Below are 26,388 nucleotides of genomic sequence, written 5' to 3' on the forward strand. Positions count from 1 at the left end.
TACTTGCAGGATCGCGCCGCTCGGACTGGGTCTGGGCGGCTTCGCAGCTTCGCGGCGTGCTTCGCAGCTTCGGAGCGTGCTTCGCAGCTCACAGGACACGCCTGGTCTTCAGGCACTGCGGCGTGCGCTTGTCCCCCATCCAGACGTGCTGATAAGCGCAGTGCTTGGCCAGGAATCGGCTGGCGTAGAAGCGCGCGGGACACAGGCCGCAGCTGTACTTGGGACGCACCTGCACGCGCAGGTGCCGCTCGTGCACGTGCGCCACGAGCATCAGGTGCTCCGGAAAGCAGGCCTTGCACAGGTTGCACCTGTACATAACAGTGAAGGCGGTGGGCGGCGGCGCGGCGGCGGCCGGCCGACTCAGGTACACGGAGGGAGGCGCGCAGGGGCGGCGGCAGCTGGTGCAGCCCAGCAGCCAGGCCAGCCGACGACGCGGCGCCCGCAGCGGCGGCATCTTCGCCAGCCGCCAGCGCACCAGGTCGTGCGCTGAGCTGTCGCTCGCTTCGAGCGCCGGTCGCACGGCGGCGGCGCCCTCGTCCGGCTCTGGCGAGGCGGCGTTGGTGCCGTCGCGGACCAGCACCAGCGGGTCGAGAGGCGCAGGTGACGGTGACGGCTCCTCCAGGGCCGTCGGGCGGCGAGGCGAGCTGACGAACTGGCCCGTGCCGTACGCCCGGCCGGCCGAGCCGCTCAGCTCAGCCTCGAGCCGCGAGAGTTCGGAAACGACCCGACCGACCCGCTCCGCCGCCGGCCGCGCCTCCTGGCGGCCGACGCGCAGGATGCCCGGCCGCGGCGTGCCTGCTGCCACCTGGCGGCATGACGGCGAGTCGGGCGCGATCAGCTCGGTCGTGGCGGCAAAACGCAGCGTCTTGGGCGAGCGCGGCGGACACTGGGAGCGTGGCGTGCTGGCCGCTGCCGGGCAGAAGGACACCGCAGTGCGGTGGCGCGGCCGAGCCAGCGCGCCTGCGCCGCACGGTGAACCAGCGTCGTCGCCGAGCCGCCGCTTCACTTCCGTTTCGCAGCAGACGGGGTAGACAAGCGCCGCTACAGCCCCGCCGCCGCCGCCCGCGCCCGCGCCGCCGCTGCCGCCACCACCACCCGCTACATCGTCACTGACATCACGGCTCTCTGGCGGCGAGGCGCTCTCGGTACTATAGCCGGAGGAGCTCTTCTTGTCCGCCGGGTCGTGCCCCAGCTCATCCGGCTCGGGGTCTGGGCAGCGCACATACAGGCCCGACCACGTGCCCAGCTGCTGCTCCATGTGGTTCAGCTGGCTGATGTCCGAGTACAGCTGGTCCAGACACTGTGAGAGGTCGAGTCGCTGTAGGTCGCGGATCAGGTTGTCAAGCTCGCGACCGTGGCGCGGGCCAGGCGGCGGCGGGAGCGCGCCGCGGTTGCCGCGCAGTGCTGGCATCTATCAGTGTCACCAGTAAGCTGTAGTTACTGCATCACTCGGGCGTCTGCGAAAAGACCGATAGGTTGGGTCGGTCAGCACTGCGAGAATGCATTGAGCGGTGCGATACAGATCAGGCAAAGTTGTATTCTGCGAGTGGTGGCAACTAATCGCACCCTAATTATGGTATAAGAGGCGTTCGAATGCGATCGGATACTGGATCAATAAGTGACAACACGCTACATGCAAGGCTGGTTTCGCAAATGGAAACCGCTTAAAACGGCTCAAAGGTTTATGTTGCACGTACAGCTAATAAAAGTTGCAGTACGAAATATTATGATCTCTGTTATACGAGCGCAATACAGATAGCTTGTAAGGAACGCTATAAATACTTGCCGGATGGCATCTTAAGTCTGACCAAAGCTACAGGCATATGCTAGGTTTCATAAATCATTGTAACACCTGAAAATGATGGAGAGTTTTGCTTTTTGCGGTTCACCAGCCAACGATCAAAATGCAAGACACACGACCCAAGTAAGCACGTAGGGAAGCAGAGACCAAACACGTTTAAAGGGCCATATCCAGACCATTACAAGCTGCTCCTGACTATCGCAATCCCTTTCCCCTCGACCATGGGAAGCTTTAATCGCCATCATGAAGACTGCACATGCTGACAAGTACAGATTTTCATCCCCGACACCAACATCCGACAACTCCGACGCCCCCGACGCCATTATATTTTCTTCCCCTACATCACTGTTTGTCGTCACTGTCAGCTGCCATCCCGACAGTGTAAATATCTCGTCCCGACCATAAGACCCACTCACCCCGACTATTAAAACCACTCAACCCGGCCATCAGAACCACTCATCCCGACTCTCAGAACCATCCGTTCCGACCATCAGAACCATCCGTTCCTACCATCAGAACCATTCGTCCCGAAAATCAAAACCACTCATCCCGACCGTCAGAACAACTCAACCCGGCCATCAGAACCACTCATCCGACTATCAGAATCACTCATCCCGATCATCAAAACCACTCATCCCGACCATCGGAACCATTCATCCCGGCCATCAGAACCACTCGGCCGACCATCAAAACCACTCATCCCGACTTTCAGAAGCACTCATCCCGACTTTCAGAACCACTCATCCTGACCATCAGAACCACTCATTCCGACCATCAGAACCACGCATCCCGACCATCAGAACCACTTTCTCAATCACCACAACTTCCGTTACGCCCGTTGGGACATTGGAACGGCACGACCTGTCCTTTCTAGGTTCCCATCCCATCCATCCCAACATTGATTGCTCCAAACATCTGGTTCCGATCATCGGAACATCACCCAACCAAGCCGTTGGAACCTCTCATATTGCCCATCGTTACCTCTGATCCCGACTGTAGGCCATTGTGGGGCCATTGCAGGCCACAGGAGCACCAGCCATCTCAATCATGGGAATGCTTCAGGCACCAGGGCGATCAGAGCCTCTCACCCCGATTAGGGAACCCCTCGTGCCCCATATTTCCAGGGCATTCGTTTCTACTGAGTTTAGGTCTTGATGAATTACCTTTTGCCGTCGTGTTTGAGGATTCGTACTGGTCGTGCGAAAACACTAAATGGGTTTTAGTTAAGACATTTGCTCTCAGGGTGTGAAGAGGACCATCACAGTACTGGGACCCCCGCATAAAAAGTCTTGGTTGCGCACCTGTTACAACCACGCATCGCAAACTTAAGACCTCTATCGTGAACTAAATATCTCTATCGTGAACTTAAGACTTGTCGTGACGTTAAGCCCCGACCACCGGAGCATCCCAGCACAAGCATCGGAGCCTTTCCCTCCAACCATGCAGGCCTCCTTCCCGGCCTCCGCACTGCCGATAGCTCCCGCTGGCTCCCGAACTGTTCCAGCTGTCCAAGAGCAGACCGCTCTGCTGCGAGCCTTCCCCATTCGACACTCGCTGTTTTGTCCTACAAAAACACGCTTGCTCCATGCTGCGCCGCTGACGGTGTTTACCAGCAGCGAGGACGGCAAAATGGGACGGCAGGCGCTCACGTGTGGGCGCCACCCGCCGCAGACGGGACAAATACGGAGCGAAACAAAAGGCGCGCCGTGCCGCGGCGTAAAACACGCGCCAAAAACGCGTGCGCGTCGTGCCGGCGACTTCGAGTGGCGCGTTTTTGTGGTGCGCGGGCGTGTGTGGGTCAGCTGAACTAGCGTGTCTAACCAGCTCGGGTCACAGAGGTCAGGAGGCTGTCGGCGGCGTGACCGCGGCTGCTCGCATCCTGACCGGTGCATTTGACCGGGACAGGGTATCGCTGGGGTGACGAGGATACAAATGTTGACAACTATTGACCCCCAGCAACCGGGACTGGTTGCCGAATCGGTGCTGTCCGGTGCTTAACACGTGAACCAGCGACCAAACATTTGCTGTGCACGCAGTAGCTGCGGTCGTTGGCCTTACACTCGCATGGTAGCCAGCGCACTTCGAGCCGAAACACAGGCTGTTTGCCCCTTCTACCCAGTGAGCGTCTCACGTACCACAATGCACACAAACGCCATGATTAACAGGAACATTAACCGGGGCCAAACAGCCTGAAGGGAGTCGCGAGAGCAGCGATGCAAGCACAGCAGCCCAATATGGACCGTTTGCTATGTGAGACAGCACGTGGCTTCGCGAAGTCGACATCTATAGCATGTAACAACACCGCTTTAAAGTGCTCCAGTGGATACATCTCCCAACATTAAATTTACCTACGCATCATGTAATGCTGTTGCTATGTCATGAGTTTGAAATTCTTATGCAGAACATTCCTCGAGCTTCAGTGCACCACAAGGTACTGCTTAAACGACGATGCAAAGCATTGGTGATATCGAAAAATATTCGATCTTAAAAATCGAGCTTTCTGAACATAACCAATGCTTGCTTAATAAGATCACTTAACCAGTGCCTCCCGGTGTATACCAAATCGGCTATTCTCGGCGCAGGAACTCCAAGCCACAATGCGTGATAACCAGGATCTTAAGGCCTTTCTTGACAATACCAAGGTGTTTTTTCACCCACATCTTTCCTTTATCAATATCGGACCCAGAATGCGGATCTCAAAACTACACGGCACACTGTTGACTTGGGCTTCAAATGCAAATGAAATACGGTAAGTCGCAAAATTCGCGTTGCTGTTGGTGCCGGAGTAAAACTTGAACTAATCTGGAGAGGGCAAGCCAGCCAAAGGAAAGTGAATTTTGCGACTTATTGCATTTTATCCGAATTTGAGACCGAAATCAACAGTGCACTATTTAAAATAAACATCAAGGTGTCAGATGATTGATACTGCTGGGAGGCTAGCTTTTAGTTTTAAGTTATCTATAAGCGACAGAGGCAATTTGTGCCTTGAAAATGTAAAGGTTTCAGCAAGGAAAATGAAGTGCATAATTTGACATAGTCTCGCCTTGTTTTCTCTCAACCATGATGGCTTGCATCACATAGTCACCGGGCAGCTTGTCAACCACTTCCCCTATCATGTAAAGCGAGTTGAGGGCAGGGGAAAAATGAGTTGTATGGGCGGTGGGTTGCAAATGATATATTGCGCGCTCGTGGCGGGATACTTAACGCACGCTTCAAACACAGCCTGCCACATGTCAAAACATCGCGTCTGGACCGGTGCCTCGGGCCGACGGGCGTCTGCCTTCAACACCTCTAGACCGCGACCTGCCCCAGACGGCCGGCCTCGCTGTCAGTCAGGTACCGTCGAGGTGCCCCTCCCCTCCCCTCCCCCTCCCGGCCGCCGCCGCCGCCGCCCCGTCTCACCCAGGTCCGTAACTCAGTCACTGCCACGGCCGCCAGCCGCGCACGCGGCCCCCCGAGCTGGGCGGAGCCGCCGAGCCGGCCGGCGGCCCCCGGCGCCGGCGCTGCTGGCGGGGCGCCTCCACCTCCGCCTGCGTCGCAGCATGTCGCGCCGGCCGGGGCGGGCCTCTGTTACCGGGCGCCTCCCTCTGGCGTGCGCTCCGCCGCGGCCCCGGCCGGCTCCGGCCGGCGCCAGCGCGCTTGAGTGCAGCGTCGCGGGCGTCGACAGGCAAGCGCGCCTTGCGTGACCCCGCTCCGTCCAGGCGACCTCTGGCGTCCGTCGTCGCGCGACGTCGGGCAGTCTCGGCCGCGCTCCAAACAAGCCGTCACCGGCCGGCCGCTGCGGGCTTGATTGCGTCACGAGGGCTCGCAGAGGCCCTGTTGTGGGCCGGCCGGGAGGCGGCAGGGGCTGGGGCTGGGTAAACACTGACAGGAGTGGCGGCGAAAACGCGGCGCTGCGCCGCCGTCCCACAGCGGGCATCAACAAACACCGGGCCGATATCGAACCGGCCTTCCTGCCCCACCCTGCCAAGTTTACCTGCCCGCCAGCGGACGCTTCCAGGAACTGCGTCAGCTTGGGCATAGCGTGGGGTGACGGCCGCTCCCAGGAAACGGGACCGGGCAGCTCACGGGAAGCTGACACCTATACAACCTCACCCCTAAAACCCCAACATGATTTTATCCTATACAGTCTGATCTCTCGCGAAACAAAAATCTTATATACCTGTGTCTTAAGTACACACACACATACACACACACGCACACACACACACACACACACACACACACACACACACACACACACACACACACACACACACACACACACACACACACACACACACACACACACACACACACACACACACACACACACATATATATATATATATATATATATATATATATATATATATATATGTATATATATATATATATATATATATACCAAATTTACAGCCATGCTCGCAGCAAGATAAAAAAGACGGTATTTAACTTTCGTACTATTCAGTAAAGTTCAGCTATCTACATGCATATCTTTGTTTGACTCCGTGAATAATGGACACAAAACAAAGAAAAGCCCAATATGTGAGCTAAAGATGCGCGTATATGTTTTGGTAAGCGGACCGATCATCGTCAATCCACTTACAAACACGCACTCGGACGGGTTCGGGAGGAACCCATGACGCCCATTCCTGCTCGCTCGTGAGAGGCTCCAGAGATGCCGGCGGCTGCTGAGGCGCCGCGCCGCCCGCCGCCGCCGCCCACTGCTGCCCCAGTGCACGCCGCACCTGTCTCACGGCCCGCATCTGCCGCGGCGGCTGTCGACACGTGACCTGCCGGGTCGCCAAGCGTCCCGTCGGAGCGCACCTGGTGCTGCTGGGGCGTGCGCTCGTCCGGCCGCACCATATTTGAACGCCGAGATTGCGCGCACGGGCGGCGGCCGGTCGCGGCATCTGTTCTGGCGACGACGGCTGCTGCATGCGAATGAGGCTGGCGCTCGGTGCGTCCCATCGGCGCACACACAGGCGGGACGCGCGCCGCTCCACGCCGGTGGTGTGCCGTGCATCTGTCCCCTCCCCCCCCCCCCCCCCCAGCCGGCCGCCACCATAACTTCCTCTGCTCTCTCCCTCTCTCCTCCTCTTTCCGTGTCTTTTTCTCGCCGAGTCTCTGCTCCAAAGCAAACTTCCGCCACCACCGGGCGCTCTCCGTCTCCGGAGAGTGTCGATAAGCCTCTGTAACTAATCCTGTCAGCACTGCCAGGCCGCAAGCCGCCCGACGTACGGGCGCCGTGAGCGACTCACGCCCGCGCGGACGCTCCAGCGGGAGGCGTTCTCCTCGTTGCAACAGCGACTGGGCGGCCCGCGTCCAACGCGGCGCCCGGCACGTAAGCACGCGCCGCGAGCTGACTCACTTGACGGCGCTCGGCTGCTCGGGGGCGACAGATGCGAGCGCACCGCAGCGGGACCGATCATAAACCCTGAGCTGATTCACTGGACGACAGCTGCGGCCGGGGGACGGCACGCCGGGCCGTGACGTCACGGAGCCTGAGCCCGCCGGGTCACGCGAGCGGCGCTCCGCGCGGCTGAGGCTGCGAGCGGCCCCCTCCCCCCAGCCGGCAGCCAGGCGAGCTGCCGCGGCGCTGGCCACTGCCCGGTCCTCAGACGTCACAAGCGACGGCCTTCCTCTCTCAGCACGTCGCGGCAGAGACACCATTCCGTGCTCGGGGTATGTGTCTAGTGGCGACAACCGAGCCACGTACGGTGCAGGGTGCGCTAGGAGCTGACCCTGGCGGCGGCCGCTGTGGAGACGAGCCAGAGCGTGTTCGTCCGCTGTGGGTGCGAGCAAGAGCGTGTTCGTCCGCTGTGGGTGCGAGCAAGAGTGTGTTCGTCCGCCGTGGGTACGAGTCAGAGCATGTTCGTCCGCTGTGGGCGCGAGCAAAAGCGCATTCTTTCTTCCGAAGTGGTCGGGCACGTTTCGTGAGAAACAGTCTGAGATGCGCTTCGCTTTACCACGGTCCTCAAGCATTTGTGTCGTGATGTACAAGTGTATTGTCTTTACTTAAAATGGCCGCCAAGCCGATCCGCGCCAGTACTCCGTTTTTTAGTGTTTATCATAAACATGTAATACGTTATCGATTTATATGCTTATGCTTCGCTATATTTATACTAATCTTACAGATCGAAGGCAAGAGCGGCGAAAAACGATGCTGCACTGGATGGTGCAATATATCCCACATGCACAGTTATCTATGATGAGTCGTCACCAAATGACCAACAGATAGAATGTATCATGTTACTGAAGCGATGCTTAAGCAATGTTTGTGAAATGCACCAACCTTTGGGTGAAATGTGAGTTGGGGCACATTTAATTGCTCAACGTTTTATCTAGTGATTATGTGTCTCATCGATATGTTAAACAGCCGGCGTTGCTTTTCTTACTCGCTACAAAGGAGTGCCACACTGCGCTTCGCTTAAGTTGATCATGCTGTTTAATGGACTCAAGACCATAGATAGAACGCCTTCAGCCTCACCACTTTCCTTAGCTTGCAACGCTCTATAAAGAATGCGTCCTGAACACTTCAACCGGTCTATGGTGAGCATGATGTGATCGAACACGTAGCCAGGTGGGGGGGGGGGGGGGCAATGGGCTCATGGCCCCTCAGTCAAAAGCCTCACCCCACATATTTAGCGCTAGCGCTATCGCAGAAAGTTGGTCCGATTTCGCAGGAGTTTGGAAACGATTGGACATTTACCCCCGCCGCTGGAGGAAAAGTCCAGGTATGTGCTTGCCAATATCACATGCAAGAACAGGTCACAACGCTGACTCGCATGTACATCCTTCGACGAACTTACACGCAAGCACTCATGCGTGCACAAGCAAAGCGTTTACGTGCACAGACGCCCATTATCGTGCGCTCAGGCGAATGGAAGTGCAAACGCGTACAAACACGCACACAAGCAAGCACCCACACGGATGCAAGCACCCGCGTACCCCCCCCTCTCTAGCATATATATATATATATATATATATATATATATATATATATATATATATATATATATATGCATATATATATATATATATATATATATATATATATATATATATATATCTATCTATCTATCTATCTATCTATCTATCTATCTATCTATCTATCTATCTATTTATCTATCTATCTATATATATATATATATATATATATATATCTATATCTATATCTATATCTATATCTATATCTATATCTATATATATATATATATATATCTATATATATATAAATATATATATATATATATATATATATATATATATATATATACCGAGAGGCGTTGTGAACCGGACGCTCACGAGCGCGTTGGCCATGAACCGCGCCAATCCCTGAGCCGGCGTCAGCGATCGTATCGGACGGTGCTGGCGAACGGAATTCTCATTCAGGTGGACCGGATCTTGCGCCAGGCGACCGCAACACTGCGCTGTGTGACCACGGTCCTGCGCTGTATGACCACGGTACTGCACTGTGTGACCGCGATCCTGCGCTGTGTGACCGCGGTCCTGCACTGTGTGACCGCGATCCTGCGCTGTGTGACCGCGATCCTGCGCTGTGTGAGCGCGGTTCTGCGCTGTGTGACCGCGACCCTGTACTGCATGACCTCGGTCCTGTACTGCATGACCGCGATCATACGCTGCGTGACCACATTCCTACGCTGTGTGGCCACGGTCATATGCTGGGCAAACAGCATGCTGCGCTTGACGAACGGCATCCTGCGGCGGCAGACGGGATCCGACGACGAATGAGGACGATCCTGAGCCGCCAAAGGGATCCTATGTCGGAAAAAAGTCCTGCGCACGGTAACGGCGCCCTCGTCCAGGCGCCGGTATCGGCGCCGATCCGGATATACTGGCGTCACGACCACACCGAGGGTCAAGGTCAGCAAGGAGGCGGCATCCCTCCTGCACCACTCTAATGTATGGCGGTGTAGAGGAGGGTTAAACCGGGGCGGCCAGACCCTCATCCGCTGTGCTCTCAGCACAAGCCAGCCGGACAGAACGCACTGTTGCATCGCCGTTGCAAGCGGTCGCGACAGGTTTACGCTCCCGTGCGGGTGCGGTTGAGGTGAGAGTCTTCTTGTGGTCATGACGGCTATCTGCCTGCGGTCAGATTACAACATAGGCTTAAAGTGCTGCAGGCTACACGTCACATGCGACTGCACCACAACAACCGACGGTAGGAACACGAGACGTGCGGTATGCTAACGGGGAGTCGGTGTCGCGGCCACGGAGTCCCCGTCCGGGAGGCGCTAAGGCTCGTGGTGGCGAGAGCGGCTGATGTCAGAGCACCGCTGTAGTTTGCCTAGTGGGCTGACACGGACAAACCGTTCGTCGAAAGTGCAACTGCGCCCACACAACAGCGCATCCTACACGACAGCCCACCTCACACCACAGCCCGCTTCACGCAGCAGTGCCCCCTCGCACAACAGCCCACGAGCCGTCACCAGGGGTCGGTGCACCACTCATTCTTATTCAGACTAAGATGCGGTCGGACATGGCTGCTGCGGCTAAAAGTGCTTCATCACTGCGCCGGCCGGCCCGGCAAGGAGCAGAAGAATGGTCAAAGGGGCGGCAGGCGGCGGGCTGCTGCTCTGCCCGAGATCTTCTCACCGGCTCTGAGCGAGAGACGTCGGACGCAGCGCCCGAGATCTTCTCGCCGGCTCTGAGCGAGGGACGGCGGACGGCGAGCTGCCGCTCTGCCCGAGATCTTCTCACCGGCTCTGAGCGAGGGACGGCGGACGGCGAGCTGCCCCTCTGCCCGAGATATTCTTGCCGCCTCTGAGCGAGGGACGGCGGGCGGCAGGCCACCGCTCTGCCCGAGATCTTCTCGCCGACTCTGAACGAGGGACGGCGGACGCAGCGTCCGAGATCTTCTCACTGGCTCTGAGCAGGGAACGGCGGACGCAGCGCCCAAGATCTCCTCACCAGCTCCGAGCGAGGCCCGTCGGGACGTGCGTGTCAGGTGTGACAGGCAGCCGGTGCGCTACCAGCCAACGCAGATCAAGGTGGTACCTTATTTCACTGAAGTCAGTAGCTCCACATTTTGACATTTTTTCTTGTCACCTGGGACGTGTTCAGGTAAGCAGTATCGGTTAACGAACATCACTGCACTTATTCAAATCAGGTTCAGGTGACCTTTCGAGTAAACGCTGTAGCCACATTTGGCGGGTGTTTCGCGGAGTACTCCACGCCCGGCTCCTCGGTGAATCGGGCAGTGTTCCAGAACTGACTTGTGTGTGCCTCGGGCGGTGATCCAGACCCGGGTCCGCCGATCAAATTGGTCTGACTGCTGGTAAACCCAGCTGGGCTGACTTCAAATACGCCCCCCCCCCCTTCCTCCGTTCTCTGCAGAGAATCGGCAGCCAGCGCCCGGTTCTCGTCTGAACGCCGCAGCTCACAATGATCTCGTTGGCGCGCCGGCGTCACCGGAGAGAGTGAGCGCCGTTTGAATGTCAGCTCCGGTGACCTCGAGTTCCAGGGCTGACAGCCATGCACGGCCACTCTCAGAGCCAAGGTCACCTTGCCACGTCACAGGACTTCCCGGCCGGCGGCGGCGGCACGGCGAGCGCGCGGCGACTTCGACGGGCTTGAGCCAACTCCCGCTGCGTGACACCGCTCAGCAGGCGCGCTCCAAGCCGGCTGGCGGCGCCTCTGATCCGGCGACCGCACCCGACGGGGCCTCTGATCCGGCAGCCGCACCCGACGGCGCCTCTGATCCGGCGATCGCACCCGATGGCGCCTCTGATCTGGCGACCGCACCCAACACCGCTGATCCAACGACCGCACCCGACAGCGTCTCTGATCCGACGACCGCACCCAACAGTGCCTCTGATCTGGCGACCGCGCCCAACAGCGCCTCTGATCCGACGATTGCACCCGACGGCGCCTCTGATCCGGCAATCGCACCCGACGGCGCCTCCGACCCGACGGTCGTCGCAGCCGCCGGCAGCCCGGGCTGCCCGGCTGCGGCGCAGCCTTCGGCACGCGTCTGAGGAACGGTGTCAGCCACACGAGACGGCCCGGGACCGAGGACAGTGCGGCGGCGCTGGTGGACGGGCCCGAGAAAGAGCGAGCGGAGCGAAGTCACAGCAGCCACAACCTCCCCATGGAGAAATATAATTTTGTCTCACCTTGAATAGCGTTGTTTTGGCAGTAGATACACCTGGCTTACGGTAGGAGTTCTCCACCCATAATCAATAGCCGTCCTGCGACCTCACACAGTGAGTCTCCATCAACAGGCGCCCTTCGTATTCTCGATGCGGTGGGCAGAGAAGCAAGAAAATGGTTCGGTAGCTCCCCTCCCCCCCCCCCCCCCCCCCCAACAAAAGACTACTTTTGCGTAAAACCTAGTGTTTCCGCCAAACTCTATAGCTTTTAGTGGAAACAAATAATTGACCAGTAAACACCAGGGGGAAATTGCACCCTAGACCCATGACGTTGCGTTCAAAGGGCATACTATTCCCCCTCCGAACGTTTCGCGAGTTTCGCAAGTTCCCGTATGGGTGCAATCGCCCTGCGTGGTTGTAGAGGGTTTGAACACAGGGTTCACGCATTCGACAGTGTAAGGAGCACAGTGCCTTGACGCACCCGGTGAGAGAGCTATCTGACCTTCCGGCCACGGGCTTCGCAGCGTGGCGCCGACGTGTCCCCGGGCGCCTGCGGCCAGTCACAGAAGGCGGTAGTATAAACTGTGGCCGGAGACGTGCCGCACGCCGCTGCGGCCGTTGGGCTGCGCATGACTGATTGATCGTGTGTATTTGATTACGTCATGATAGCCTTTGATCTGTTTATTCAGAGCTGCCTTTTGAAGGAGCGAGATGGAATGACGGGTTTGATATGTCGTCATTGATATGGATTTTTATGAGGCAGACCAACAGAATTGACTGGCATAACAGTCAACTTTTGCCGCTTTTAAAATCCCCTCAGAATGTTACCGCCTTTTATCTCCTGCTTTTAAACAGATTTAAACATGCTTCACGAAGGTGTAGCACTGGCGATTTTCAGCAACATACTGGCGGAAAAATCGCTGAAGATGCGGATGTTATTATTTCATTTTCATTGTTATTGTATTGTTAAAGGTACAGATACGCTCATTTTTTCGCAATACAACTCACGAAGGAAAAAGCCAACCCCTCGGGCTACTTGCCGAAAAAGGATTGCAAGAAAATAACGTTCAGTTTTTTCGTGCGGGCCCAAGCGCCGTGAAATGAATGCCAAATTGCCTGCTATGTCATTTACGACCAACTGACAATGATATACGACACAGCACCATTGTTATTCTCACATGAGCAGTCGTATATTCCGCTTTCCAGCATCGCTCCCGCTCTCTCCAGCGCTGTGACGGCGCACCCAAGCCAATCCAAGCATCTGGCGAGAGCATGCCGCGCGCTGACGTCATGCAAGACGCAGCGCGGCTGTTGTCGAAGCCAGAGCCGGGCCAATCCACCCGTCATGCCGGGCGGCCATGGCTTTGACAGGCATAGGTCGCGAACCTCCCCATCCCGGCGCCCCAGGCGGAGGACATCCGGTTCACTCTGACACAAGCAGCTCTTCAGCAGCTGAATTTCAACCCCAGTACGTCACAAGCAGGGATAATATGAGGACGTTGACTGTCTGACCGCTTGACCTGATGATCAATGGAAACATGCTACGGAGCCACGTCCATGTCGATTCCGAGTATGTCGGTGAGCCAGACAGCCGGCGTCTGTCGGGTATGTCTGGTCGGTCTGGCTGTCATCCGAACACCGGGGAACGATGGAGGAGAAAGCCGCTCGCTTCTCGTCTGCGGACAGGCTACGCTGTCATCACTTGGTGACGTCACCAGCCATCCCGTCCAGCTGTGGGCCGGTCACGTGACGGCCCAGGGGAGCGGCTCTGGGTCACGTGACCCGGCCAGTCCGGCCCACATCGTGCTCCGTTGCTGTTAGGAGCGGCGCGGCAGGGAGGCGGAGCGGAGAGCGCAATGACAGCCAGAGCCAAACACGGCCCGGACTGAACGCCGCTGCGCTATAGCTCACTAAATTCACCACTGTCGCTGGGAGTTCCAGGGGAACGGAGAACAGCGACCCTCCGTTAACACCCGAAAAGGCCGAAGGTCTTACATTTGGAACTTCCCGGTCGAAGCTTTCCCCGAAATGTGTGTGTAAAATGAAATGTAATGTGCCATGGAATTGCATCTCTGGCCGTACAAAGCACGCCAAAATAGCTGATGAAAAATGTTAGATACCGATGATTTCACTTGAACTCTAGAGCGTTAAGTGCATTTCGGATGTGCGTTATCCATTCTCTGCTCTAAGACAATAGATTTAGTTCTATTTCATGCCAAATGGCTCGAAGCTGAGTTTGTTTATTTCCGATTCGGTTGATGAGCATAAAAGGTAGTTGTAGTTCGGTTCGAGACACCCTCAGACAACCGAAAACATTTCTTCAGAGATGTGGAATGTTGGCCTAAACTGAAGTTAGGTACCGAGTTGTTCATCGCGGACAGAATGCTGTCAATTCGCAGTCAACTAAGCAGCAGTGCGAAGTTCTAGGCTCGGAATACTCTAAGGCTCCCGATTCAGATCCGAATTAGCAGTTTTAAGCAATAAACATTCACACATCACGCGGAAATTTGCATATCTGACGGACCAATCGCTCGGAACGTGCGTACCCGCGCTGGAACTTGCACTCCTGACAGACCAATCGCTCGGAGTTTGTGTACCCGCGCTGGAACTTGCACCCCGACAGAGCAATCGCTCGGAACGTGCGTACCCTTGCAGTCTTTGTAGCACGCTCCGATTATATCGGCATTTGCTCACGGAGTAGTCCTGCCCCCGCACCAACTCATGACTACTTTATTCGCCCCTGCCACGGTCGCATTCTTCACCGAAGAGGTCTGGACGCTGACCTACGCAGTAGTTGGGGCGCGGTGTGATGGGTGTGTCCGGGAAGTGCTGTGTTATCCAGAGCGCTATTTCGAGTGGCTGATGACACGCCGCCAGTCCCTGACACGCGCCACTGTCAATGTTGACAGCAGGAAAACAGGGCGGACCTGCGCGATCGGGGCGGTGACCGCCCGCTCCGGGAAAGCGGGAGTGTCCGCGCGAGACAGCGACACTGGCGTGCCGGTCAGACTCAGACCTGGACCCCACAGGTGTGCCGGTCAGGCTCCGACCTGGACCCCACTGATGTGCCGGTCAAAACTCAGACCTGGACCCCGCTGATATGCCGGTCCTCAGACCTGGACCGCACAGGTGTACCGGTCAGGCTCCGACCTGGACCCACTGATGTGCCGGTCCAAACTCAGACCTGGACAGCACAGGTGTGCCGGTCAGATTCAGACCTGGACCCCACTAATGTGCCGGTCCAGACTCTTAGCTAAATTCCACATGTGTGGCCAAACTGCTTCTGGGCTGGATGATCAAGCGATCAAGCATCAAGCGATGTGTACCGATCAAGACACTTTACCTCATGTGGGCACCATTAAAGTCTGCTAAGCTGAAGGCTGCCGATTCAATAAGACTTCTATGCCGAACATATTAAGGAAGCCTCTGATGCAAAGATCAAAGACATGAGTGAAAATGGAAGGCAGCTTGTTATAAAAACCAGGAAACTCGCCACAATCCATGACCCTCGGACAGGTCAGGCTTGCTTCATTACATGACGAAAATTGTGGCACACGCCTTGGGCGTACCTGTATTTAACATAATTTACAAGCATGTTTTCAAGTGTTTTTTTTCACTTCAGTGACTGTGCTTTTTTGAGTGCTTTGCCTACCGGTGAGAGCTTCTTAAAAGGCTCTGCTGTGATGCGACATTGTGGTCCACCAGGGATTCATCTTCCCACCACTGCCAATCTGCTCACACTTGCACCCACTGTTTTACCATGGCGCAGTTTTTGCACCACAACGGTATTTAACATAATCACGCAATCTGATAAACAGAGCTGATATTTGATTGCGTCACACTGACTGTCATGTGCAATGGCATGTTGCATATAACAACGGTAGTACAATAGTCAGCAGATAGCCCAGTAAATACGTACAGTACGCAGCTGGGACATTTTTTCGGCGTCATGGAAACCAATATTGATAGCCCATTGATATGTGACATATGACATATTTAACGTTTGTGGTACCTGCAATCTACTGGCAGTGCTGTGAATGGGGCTGGGACTCTGCCCTGAACAAACCGCAGCCCTCCGTCACAAAATCTACTGGCCCACACCCCAACCCCCACCCTGCCCACTCGGTAACCATGGCTGAGCCCCTGAACGCCAGCCGGACCACCGTGACAAGGTCTACTTCCGTCTGGTTTCACACCACCCTCGCTCGCTCGAGCCTCAAGGTCTCATGCTAATAATGTATTTTTGATGGGTCCGCAGAAACGGGACGGGACGGAACAACGGGAACGGGAAGGGAACGACGGGAACGTCTTATTTTAGGACTAACAACTTCACTTTAGACTTCACTTACATGCGTTTAAGCACCTAGGCCGCTTACCGTGGCCTACATTGCCGATTACTGAAACGTAACACCAGTAAAGCTTTCCGACACGGCGTCTTCACCGACAGACCCGAAGCATGCTCCAGGGTCAAATTCACCAAGGAGACCCCGGGGGTGCCGTCGCCTCCCCTTGAGGCCCCTCTGGGGGCGGCCCGGGCCGGTGACGTCACGCAGAGCGGGAGGGCCGCCCCTGAGCTGTCAGCCGGGGGCGGCCGCCGGTCAGGGGCGCCCATTGTGCCCGGCCGCTCAGTTCTGCCGGTGCTAATCGACTATTGCGCACCGCCCAGATCGCTGTGCACTGCACGGTCACGTAGAGGTGGCCGCGCCTTGCCCGGGCGGGTCGAGCGGGCGGGCCCCAAGGCTACTGCGCAGCACAGGCACCTGATCAGGCCAGTTGGAGGGAGGGCACGGTCACGGCGCTCTCCTGGAGGCGAAGACCTCAACCCGTGGCGGAATATAATCAAGTCACTGATTTGCGTGATCTGGGAGTACGAAGTAAGTAGTAGTACGCGTAAGTACGAGAAAGAGCGTAGTAAGTATAGCAAGAACGAGTCGCAAACTTTGACGCAAACCAGACGGACAGAAGCCGGCAAAGTACGCCGATAAGCCAGCTCGAATGTCAGTGCACCGTCCGGCTGGGACGTTCATGAACTGTCTACAATTACACATTATCAGGATCAAGTATGCTGAACTGTGCAGCGCCGCGGACGAACCAGACGGCGCGGGCGGCGCTCGGCACCTCCGGCCGTTGGTGGACTTTGCCACGCGCTGAGGAGGCGCCGGCTCCGGCTCCGGTGAGTCACGGCCGACCGGACGGAAGCCCGGCTGACCCGGCCCGTCCGCCGGCGCCCGCACCTCTTCACCGTTACACCTCAGTCGCGGTCAGCGCTCCGCCACGGTTAGAGCTTCGTCACGGGTACGTCTCCGCCACGGTTACAGCTCCGTCATGGTTATAGCTCCGTCACTGTAACCACTCCGTCACGGTTATAGCTCCGTCACGGTTACAGCTCTGTCATAGTTACCACTCCGTCACAGTTAGAGCTCCGTCACGGTTAGAGCCCCGTCACGGTTACAGCCCCGTCATGGTTATTTCTCCGTTACGGTTTTGTCACTGTTTTTTTAACTCTTTTGTTGAAGGCTAAGAACCTGCTGATGACATCAAGTAAGCTGTCACAACTATACGCCCATTGCTTACGTGGTGCGGCGACGAGGATGTTCTGTGGCGTACTTCAATCCGCCTTTCCGACGTTGAACCTCGAACTAAATGACGCCTCGTAAGAGGCCCTACGAGCCGACTGCCTGTCAGACCTAGCGCACCCTGTACCTTATCTTCACAACAGAAACCAGATGGACATCCTGTGTTATTTTTGTTTGAAAACAGTGAAGCCTGACACCAAACATCCATGCGAGAATGTGAAGAGTCCGAGCCTCCGTCGACGCGTTCAGCACAGTTCAAATGGTCCATACCAACCAACACAAATCGAGAACGTACTTATGGAATTGATGGAAGGCCGGACCTGATGCTATGCAGGAAATATGCCCCTCGGGAATCAACATTTCTTCCCGAGCTGCAGCATAATTGGCAAGATAAATCGTCTTGAAAGGCCCTAATTGCCTTGAAATAGCATGAAGCCGTTGGAATGTTCCTGAATAGCGGTCTACGTACACCGTGTCGCTCACAAGTGTCCACCTGCAGCAGCGGACTGAGGTGCTGCGCGTCGTTCATCGTGCGACCCTGCTCTCTCTCCACCAGATGGTACCCTATGGGCGCTGGCCGACGCTGTCCGCTCCGTGCCGGGTGGTGCGCCGCCCACAGGCCCGTGCGGCGGTCAGCACAACACAACCCAACGAGCTGCGCGGAATCGCACGCTGGTCAGCACACCTCCGGCACCGGTTTATTGCAGGTTTGCAGAACCGCCTCCTGCATGTGACCCATGCCCCGTGGACGACAGCCTGCGAGACTGTAGTGGCTTTAATGAAACCGAGTGCAATTGGCTGCAATCCGGGTACTAGCTCGTTGCAGATGATAGCTAAGAAACGGGCGGAACATGGGCATTAACCTCCGATTGTTCGAATGTTGAAGCGTCTTGAAGCGCACTGACAGTAGCGATTTACGGCTTAAAATTTCACGATGAAAGCCTATGACATCCGACCAGCAGCTCCTCACACTGCGTCCGACATGGGCTGGCTCGCTCGGCGTCCCCACGGACGTGGTGGGCCAGTACAGCGATAGGGGTGGATTTGGAGCAGTTCGCTGGGGTGGCCGGACGTTTACGTGGGTCGCTTCGGGTCAGAACGCCGATAGGGACGGAGCTGGACCAGTTCGCTAAGGTGATCGGACGTTTACGTGGGACGCTCCAGGCTCGATGGCGATTCTCACCGCGGCTGGCCACGTCTGGCAGATAAGCATCGACAGCAGTTTATCTGGCTATACGTGTCAGCCATTAATTCATGGCTGTTTACTTGACAGAAACAACAAGGCCCTCAGCTGCTGCTCTTTTCTTACATTATGAGATCTGAACTGAAAATAACCGACCTTTGATATAGCTAGACAAAGGCGCGCAGCCAGAGCCTTGCCAAAAGGGGGGGGGCGGGGGGCACAGGGTTGACAAAGGGCCCCCTGATAGTAAGGGGGCCCCCAAAAATGACGTATATGTCCCATTTGTTAATCCGGGAATATTTGTCTCTGAAATTTTTCATTTTTACATTCTATTACTGGGAAAGAAGCCAGAACCTACCGCGGGACTAACACTGCCTGAAAATTATAGCCAACAAACTACATAAGTCACGTATTAAACGACCACATAAAACAAATCGCCCGTGCTCTTCAGTTTACAATGGTCTAGTGAGCTCTTTTTAAGCCTACTGAGCTCAGAAACTTCGTTAGAAGTAGTGTCTGGGTTGTACGGAGATATAAAAGACCCTGCGATTTTCGATTGAAGATAAAAATGGGTCAACAATCTATATTGACATGGCCAAGTCATGTTTGTCTGGAAATGTTCAACATTCAGCCAGAATCGATTAGTGATGCAACTTAAACGTAGCTGTGAGCATGTGCACTCGCCCATCTTAGCAACAAAACCTCCACGCCAGGCGTTGCAGTCTCCGCTAGCTGTACAGCGTCGGCCCCGTGGCTGACACTGAGCCGTGGTCAACAGGTGGACAAAAATGCTGACGTATCTGAAAGAAGTACCTTTGAACGCTTCAAGACGCAAAATCGGGCATTTAGAAGATATTGCAGACGTATATTTTACCTGAGCGACTTTTCAATCGATGATACCAATGGATTGGTCTTTCCAGCACCACCTCGTGGTGCTGGAAGCTGACAATGGAACTGGAAGAGTAAGGCAGAGTCTCTATTTTTCGTCTTGCTGTAGCTGTAATCTGTCCAGAGAACATCCTCAAAGATTCAAAAAGGGTAAACCAAGTCTTATCTTTGAACTTAACTAATCAATTTTGAAAGGCGTTCAGAAACATTATTTTACGATGGTTACTGTTGCGCGCACGACATTCGCCACCTGGCGCTGCTTGCAGTGCCGTTCGGTTTTACGAAAACTACAACCCAGACCATCGCTGTCCGTGTTCCCGAGATTTCGAGCACCAAGGCTCAAACTGTTTGATGCAATTTGTTGCACTAGTCGATTCTGCCAAAGAATGGACGTTTTCAGGCAACATGGGGTGACATTGTGCGATTTTGAAATCATTTCAACACACTCTGTCCAAAACTTATGAGACACCATATTTCTTTTCAATAAAGGGCCCCCTTGAGAAGAACACTACGGGACACATTATTACTCCCGGTGAAGGGCTGAAGGGCCAATACCAAGCGCCCCGACCAGTGTAAATCACTGGCCTCGGCTTTATAAGTGACTGGGAAATGGGCTCTCGGGCCCATACCGACACGGAGACGACTGTACGGTGCTGGTGGTGGTCAACCGACACAGAGGCCCATATCGACTCAGGGGTCCCCGCTGGTCGCAAAGGGCCCTCTGACTGTGATTTGAGCGCCCGTCTCTCCGTAGACCGGAGTCCCTGAATGCGACTTCGACCGGCCTTTTGGTCCCTCAAATCAGGCCCTTAACTGTAGGTTCCGAGGGGTCTGAAGGGCCTCTTGGAACCTAAAGTGTGGGGGGGGGGGGTACGCGCCCCCGGTGCTCCCCTGCCCGAGCTACTGCCTAAACTTTCTGCTTAGAAAGATAGATGAAGTCTGCACCAGCAGCTCGAGACACTTCTTGATGCTATCAAGTGCAATCCTATTACTGGAGATGTCATGCACCAAATGACCCAGTTCACAAAACATCACCCGAAACTGAGGAATGCTGAAAAAATGGTCATGCTCATCCTTCACGACAAACAGCACAAACTTGACCGTCAGCGTCCGTACAGATTCCAAACATCTTTCGTCTGTCAACAGCCCAGGTTTTCCTTTCTCAATTTGTGTTCAACTTTGATACAGTCGTTACTATGAGCGCTGCCTTGGCGCGTCGACTAATCCCATAATGCGTCATAAATATTTACTCAGCATCCTCGCTCAACCAGTTCCTCCTGGCGGATTGAAGGTCGGCGATTTTAAACATGAAATCACATGTCACTTTTTTACTGAACAACTTCAGAGTGAGCGCACTCATGCCTGGTTTACCCCAGCTCTCGTCACGGAATGCGACGTTGAATATTGACACCGGCGGCTTCGAATCTCATGCAGGCCCACATATTAGGCCCACATGTTTGTAGATAAAACATGAACGCCTCTCCCAATAATTTTACTGCTCATCTCGAGAGCCACCAGAGAACCCAGACCAGGCATATAATTGCCGCGGCAGGCGCATGGGTAGCGTAATGAGCTAAGCATGGACAAGTACGGTTTCACACGCACCCGGGCGGCCGGTTGAATCCTCTTCGCTCGGGTAGGGGTCCATTTGACCCCCCTAAGATCCCAACGACTAAGAGACACCAAATTCACAGGGTTTGTTGGCTTGTATATGAACTCACTTGTGCTACAATTTGAGGTTCTTAGACCATGAGCTTCGGGTCAAACTCCAGATTTGTGTCCAAAGCGCCTACAAATCTAGATACCGGTTCTGACAAAGAATCACTGGTGCCCATTTAAGGTCAATGGCCTTGTTTGACCTTTTCAGGTAATGGTGCAGAGAAACATACAAGACTACGCTGAATTTTGCATTTGAATAAGTGATGAAGTTTGCGTTAGGCGGTACGTTCCGAAAAAAAATGCTGACCTGGGTCATTTAAGGTCAGTGACCTATCCTAATCTTTAAAAAGTTCATGGTACATGTATATGCGGTTCCTGTTATCAATAAACTCAAAATGAGCACCATAATCTACCCAATACAGCAAGCTCTAGAGTAATGAAACAGGTTGGTTTTGACCTTACTCTGACCTTCATACCTGACCTTATGTCAATTAAATTTGTTCAATCAACTGTTTTGTTTCCCGAGAAGCTCTCGTAGAGTTGCATGGTTTCATCTATCGCACCGTTGTTGCTTCAGATTGAACGATCCCCAGAAGATATCTTTGCTAAATCTATGACCTGACTTTGACTTGTGGTAAATTAATGACCTTACGAGCTACATTAAAGTTTTTCCATACCAAACGATCTGCTAATCAATTGTCTACTGCAGTGCAAACTTTGGCGTAGATACGCTGCACCATTCAGAAACCATTCCGGAAAAACCTTCGGAGGGTCAAATTGACCCCACCCAAGCGCGCGTTTTAACTCCCTGCTGACTAACATCAAAGTGATGCGTTGCATATGCCTCGCTTTTTCCAACGTGCGTGTTCTGCAATCGCACTAACGTGCCAAGATGCTTGTGTAATAAGTTGTATGAAAGCTTGAAACACTCTGTTTAGACAAAAAGATATGCGAACAACGAAATGCTATCATATGGCTTTGATTCTTGCCCTATGTATGGCGCTAACCACAGGTTGCAGCTTCAGTGGCGCTACCCGATGCTTTTATTAGACGTAACTAGTCCTGAGATCCCACCAGCTTATGTTTTTTATATTTCCTAAAGGTGGGACAGTCCCTTTGAAGGGAATGCTTTACATTTGGAGATTTGAAGCAAACAACAGAAATGACGAAACAATCTCACTTATACCTACTAGCATTTCTTCACTAGAAAAATCGTTTAAAGTTATAAAAAACTGCAGACAATACAATTCCTCCGTTCAGTAAATGTGCTCACTGGACTATGCGACACCCCAACAAAGGCAAGCATAACTGAATGAGGACTGTTTCACTGTATCATAGCACTTTCTGCTCCGAATCCTAGCGAAATCGGTTCACTAACTGATCAAATCTTAGGACACTGCCACAGAAACGAGCACACCTCGCTAACTCATTGCGGCGAGAAAACTATAGCCTCCTTGATATAGGCATATATTTTGGATTCATGATATAAGCCTGCTTTAAGATTATGGTTTCAACCCTATTGGGCCTCGACTGGTCATAGTTTATCATAATGTATGTTTTGGGGGCGCACAGAAGGGTTCTACACTGCTTCGACCGTCACAAACGAAGCCAGGATTGGATTTGAGTCCGTGCTGCATGGCTGCGGGCATCACCACACCACCTGAAGTAAATCGGTTCTTACGGAGGACTGTCCAGGTAACAACACCCCGCTTTTATCGGAGAGAGCTGTACAGGGTACAGTGGCCGGCCCACGGCTGCTACTGTCTGTAGCCCAAACTACTGCATGTAGCACATTCAGCCAACATCAATATCGAACGCAGCTCCATACGCGGGAAAACCGCATGCTCCTACCGTTTAGGCCGGTTACCTGTCTGGAAAATATTCAGTCCGTCACGGAGATGAACACCCGTCTGACTGCAGCACCGGCCCGGCCTCTGCGGTACGCCACCGAGCACCTCTCACCTGGACGGGCTCCGTCCCTCTCGCCGGCCGGTCGCGTCACCGCCTCCCCGCGACCCGACCGATGCGTCCACCTCCTCCCGCGGCCAGCTCCGCCGCGGTACTGCCGCTGCGCCGCCGGCCGCCGCGGCCGTGCCGACGGAGGGCGCCGCCGCACCAGCAGCGCAGAAGCGGCCGCCGCTCGGCCGGTGCGGCTCTGGGGAAGACTGGGCCGGGTGCCGGCCCACCTGACTCCGGTGACCTGAGGTGGACACGAGGAGGGATGACCTGAGACGGGCACGGAGGGGTGATGACCTGAGACGGGCACGGAGGGGTGATGACCTGAGTCTGAACGTAGAGGAGTGATAACCTGAGACGGGGCAGGAAGGAATGATAACCTGAGACGGGCACGAGGGAGTGGTGCCCGGGTGACGGACATGGAGGGTTGATGAGCTGAGACGAGCACGGAGGAGTGGTGTCCTGAGACGGGCACAGAGGAGTGATAACCTGAGACGGGCACGGAGGGGTGATCCCCTGAGACGGGCACGGAGGAGTGATGAACTGAGACGGGCACGGAGTAGTGATGAACTGAGACTGACACGGAGGTGTGATCACCTGAGACGGGCACGGAGGAGTGATGAGCTGAGACGAGCACGGAGGAGTGATGACCTGAGACGAGCACGGAGGAGTGATGAGCTGAGACGAGCACGGAGGAGTGATGACCTGAGACGAGCACGGAGGAGTGATGAGCTGAGACGAGCACGGAGGAGTGATGACCTGAGACGAGCACGGAGGAGTGATGACCTGAGACGAGCACGGAGGAGTGATGACCTGAGACGAGCACGGAGGAGTGATGAGCTGAGACGGGCACGTAGGAGTGATAACCTGAGACGAGCACGGAGGAGTGATGAGCTGAGATGGGCACGTAGGAGTGATAACCTGAGACGAGCACGGAGGAGTGATGAGCTGAGACGGGCACGTAGGAGTGATAACCTGAGACGAGCACGGAGGAGTGATGAGCTGAGACGGGCACGTAGGAGTGATAACCTGAGACGAGCACGGAGGAGAACGAGCACGGAGGAGTGATGAGCTGAGATGGGCACGTAGGAGTGATAACCTGAGACGAGCACGGAGGAGTGATGAGCTGAGACGGGGAACGTAGGAGTGATAACCTGAGACGAGCACGGAGGAGTGATGAGCTGAGACGGGCACGTAGGAGTGATAACCTGAGACGAGCACGGAGGAGTGATGAGCTGAGACGGGCACGGAGGAGTGATAACCTGAGACGAGCACGGAGTAGTGATGAGCTGAGACGGGCACGTAGGAGTGATAACCTGAGACGAGCACGGAGTAGTGATGAGCTGAGACGGGCACGTAGGAGTGATAACCTGAGACGAGCACGGGGGAGTGATGAACTGGGACGGACACGGAGGAGAATGGTGACCTGTACAAACCGCGTGAGTGGTGCCCTGGCACGGTCATGAGTCTAGTGGACCCGGAAGTCTCGGCCTCAGTCTGGGGCTCAAGTCCTCAGGAGCCGAAACGTGTGCAGGGGTAGACGTCCACAGGCTATCGGGGGATAGTGGTGCCACAGGATCCCTTTAGCTGGGAGCTGGCCGTAGCCCCGGACTGGACTCGTAACTTCGGACTAACATTGGACACATAGATGACCTGAGACCATCAGGGTGGCGTGGCGACTACAGGTCATTGCGTCTGTGAGTCGAAAATTATAGGAAGGCTCCTTGTTCCAGCGCTGTTGCGAAGAACATGTTGATAATGAAGTTACTGATCATTTGTCCGCGAGTCTGGTAATTATGTCGAAAAAGGCAAGATCAACGTTAAATCAAATCCGACATTTCGACCACTGGTATTCGTCGGACATTTAAGAGCTTACGAGCTTACACTTAACACAGCTTACGACATGGTTTCAAACAGCTCTCGCTTTTTTAGATATTCGAAATGTAGCCCGCTAAAGCATCCCTCGGGCTTCACTCAGCCCAACAAAATATTTTGCACAGGTACACGAACACGCATTCAGATGCATAGCATAGGCAGCAAACACTGGTGTTAATAAGGTGCGCGGCAGCACCTGCCGCGTACACACGACAGCTTCGTGGGAGCACTATCTGCAGCAACGTCAGTTGGTTGTCGGCAGACAACACATGTCGTGTTCATCTGAACATTTGACGGCGCTTAACTGAAAGCGGAACGACTGGTGTCGTTTTAAGAAAAAAGTAGCAGCCCAGAACAATATTTATAATCGAGCGGGAAGAGTGCGACAGTGTGGATTAAAAAGCTCTACCGAACGGCTATCAGAAAACACTGGACACGGTTCTTGCCGGACTAAAACCCTGCTATTGCGTTGATCACCTGGCAAAGCGTCTCTTAATGGCGATGACGGTACAGCATGGGGTGGCCATTTGCATACTCACGACGGCCATTTAAAATTCTAACTTATTTGTGTGTGCGTTGGGTGCCAACGTGTGCACACCACAGCACTGTGGGAGCGCTGCTAGTCAGCAACGTAAATTAGACGTTGGTGGACAACGCTTACTTCGCACATTTGTCCTCTAGACGGCGCATTAATGAATGCCACATACCGCTTGTCACAGGTGACTAAATGCATAATGATTAACATCCGGCAACACGAGAAACAATGATGATAATCGCGCGTGAAATATGCAAGCGTGTGAATTTCATAACAATGCTTTAGGGCTATCAGCTGACATTGGAGGCTATCGGCTCAAGGCACACATTTCATTGGGTTGACACCCTGACGGCGGCCGTGAAGGTTATTCGCGCAGCGGGCGCTTTGACACTTTGCCATGTTGCTACCCTGACTGCTTAGAGAGCGTCGTACACTGCGCTCTCTTTCAAGCCCACGAAGTCGGACGTGCTTAGCAGTGTTGGCTACTCAAAAATGCACACCATTCACTAGAGATGCTCCAGGGTGCCCGGACGACCTCCTGGGTCACTTAGCCACGAGGCGCTGGCAGTAACTGGGCCAAAGGGTATGCTCGTTCACAAACACGATGTTCGGCCTGCTCCAACTCGATATTGCACGTTCTCGGGTGCTGTGAGCTGTTGTGCTCCGTGCGTGGTGAGGAGACGGCGCGCTCCGCGCCAGAGAAGTTCGAGGTCGGAGCCTGACACGGTGTGAAACGATGCCGAGTCTTCTCACAGTTGCAGAACGCGACTGGCTTTTACGATAATCCACGACGTGGATAATGAATTTGGACATAAACC

General features: G+C 54.7%; 2 protein-coding genes across 2 annotated transcripts; one reads left to right on the top strand and one right to left on the bottom strand.

The window, feature by feature from the left end:
- Positions 1–270: 270 nt before the first annotated feature.
- LOC119089997 (uncharacterized) lies at positions 271–23,256 on the bottom strand. The gene is made up of 3 exons (XM_037212795.1): positions 23,167–23,256; positions 465–1,457; positions 271–277 (listed from the first exon to the last, which is right to left on the bottom strand). Exons 2-3 carry the CDS (start codon positions 1,409–1,411, stop codon positions 271–273), a joined length of 954 nt encoding a protein of 317 aa, XP_037068690.1. The 5' UTR covers positions 1,412–1,457; positions 23,167–23,256.
- LOC119089998 (uncharacterized) lies at positions 21,125–26,292 on the top strand. The gene is made up of 4 exons (XM_037212796.1): positions 21,125–21,132; positions 23,586–23,668; positions 23,876–24,013; positions 26,270–26,292. Exons 1-4 carry the CDS (start codon positions 21,125–21,127, stop codon positions 26,290–26,292), a joined length of 252 nt encoding a protein of 83 aa, XP_037068691.1.
- Positions 26,293–26,388: the final 96 nt, after the last annotated feature.

This window comes from Pollicipes pollicipes, unplaced genomic scaffold (genome assembly GCF_011947565.3).
Source record: "Pollicipes pollicipes isolate AB1234 unplaced genomic scaffold, Ppol_2.1 Scaffold_3087;HRSCAF=3621_pilon_pilon_pilon, whole genome shotgun sequence".
In the NCBI taxonomy this organism is placed as follows: Eukaryota; Metazoa; Arthropoda; class Thecostraca; order Pollicipedomorpha; family Pollicipedidae; genus Pollicipes; species Pollicipes pollicipes.

Coding starts and splice junctions, on each gene's coding strand:
- LOC119089997 (XM_037212795.1), bottom strand. CDS start 1,411: ATGCCAGCACTGCGCGGCAACCGCGGCGCGCTCCCGCCGCCGCCTGGC.
- LOC119089998 (XM_037212796.1), top strand. Junction 23,669..23,875: donor CCTGAGACGGGCACGGAGGG/GTGATCCCCTGA, acceptor ACCTGAGACGAG/CACGGAGGAGTGATGAGCTG. Junction 24,014..26,269: donor TGATGAGCTGAGACGGGCAC/GTAGGAGTGATA, acceptor GCTCCGCGCCAG/AGAAGTTCGAGGTCGGAGCC.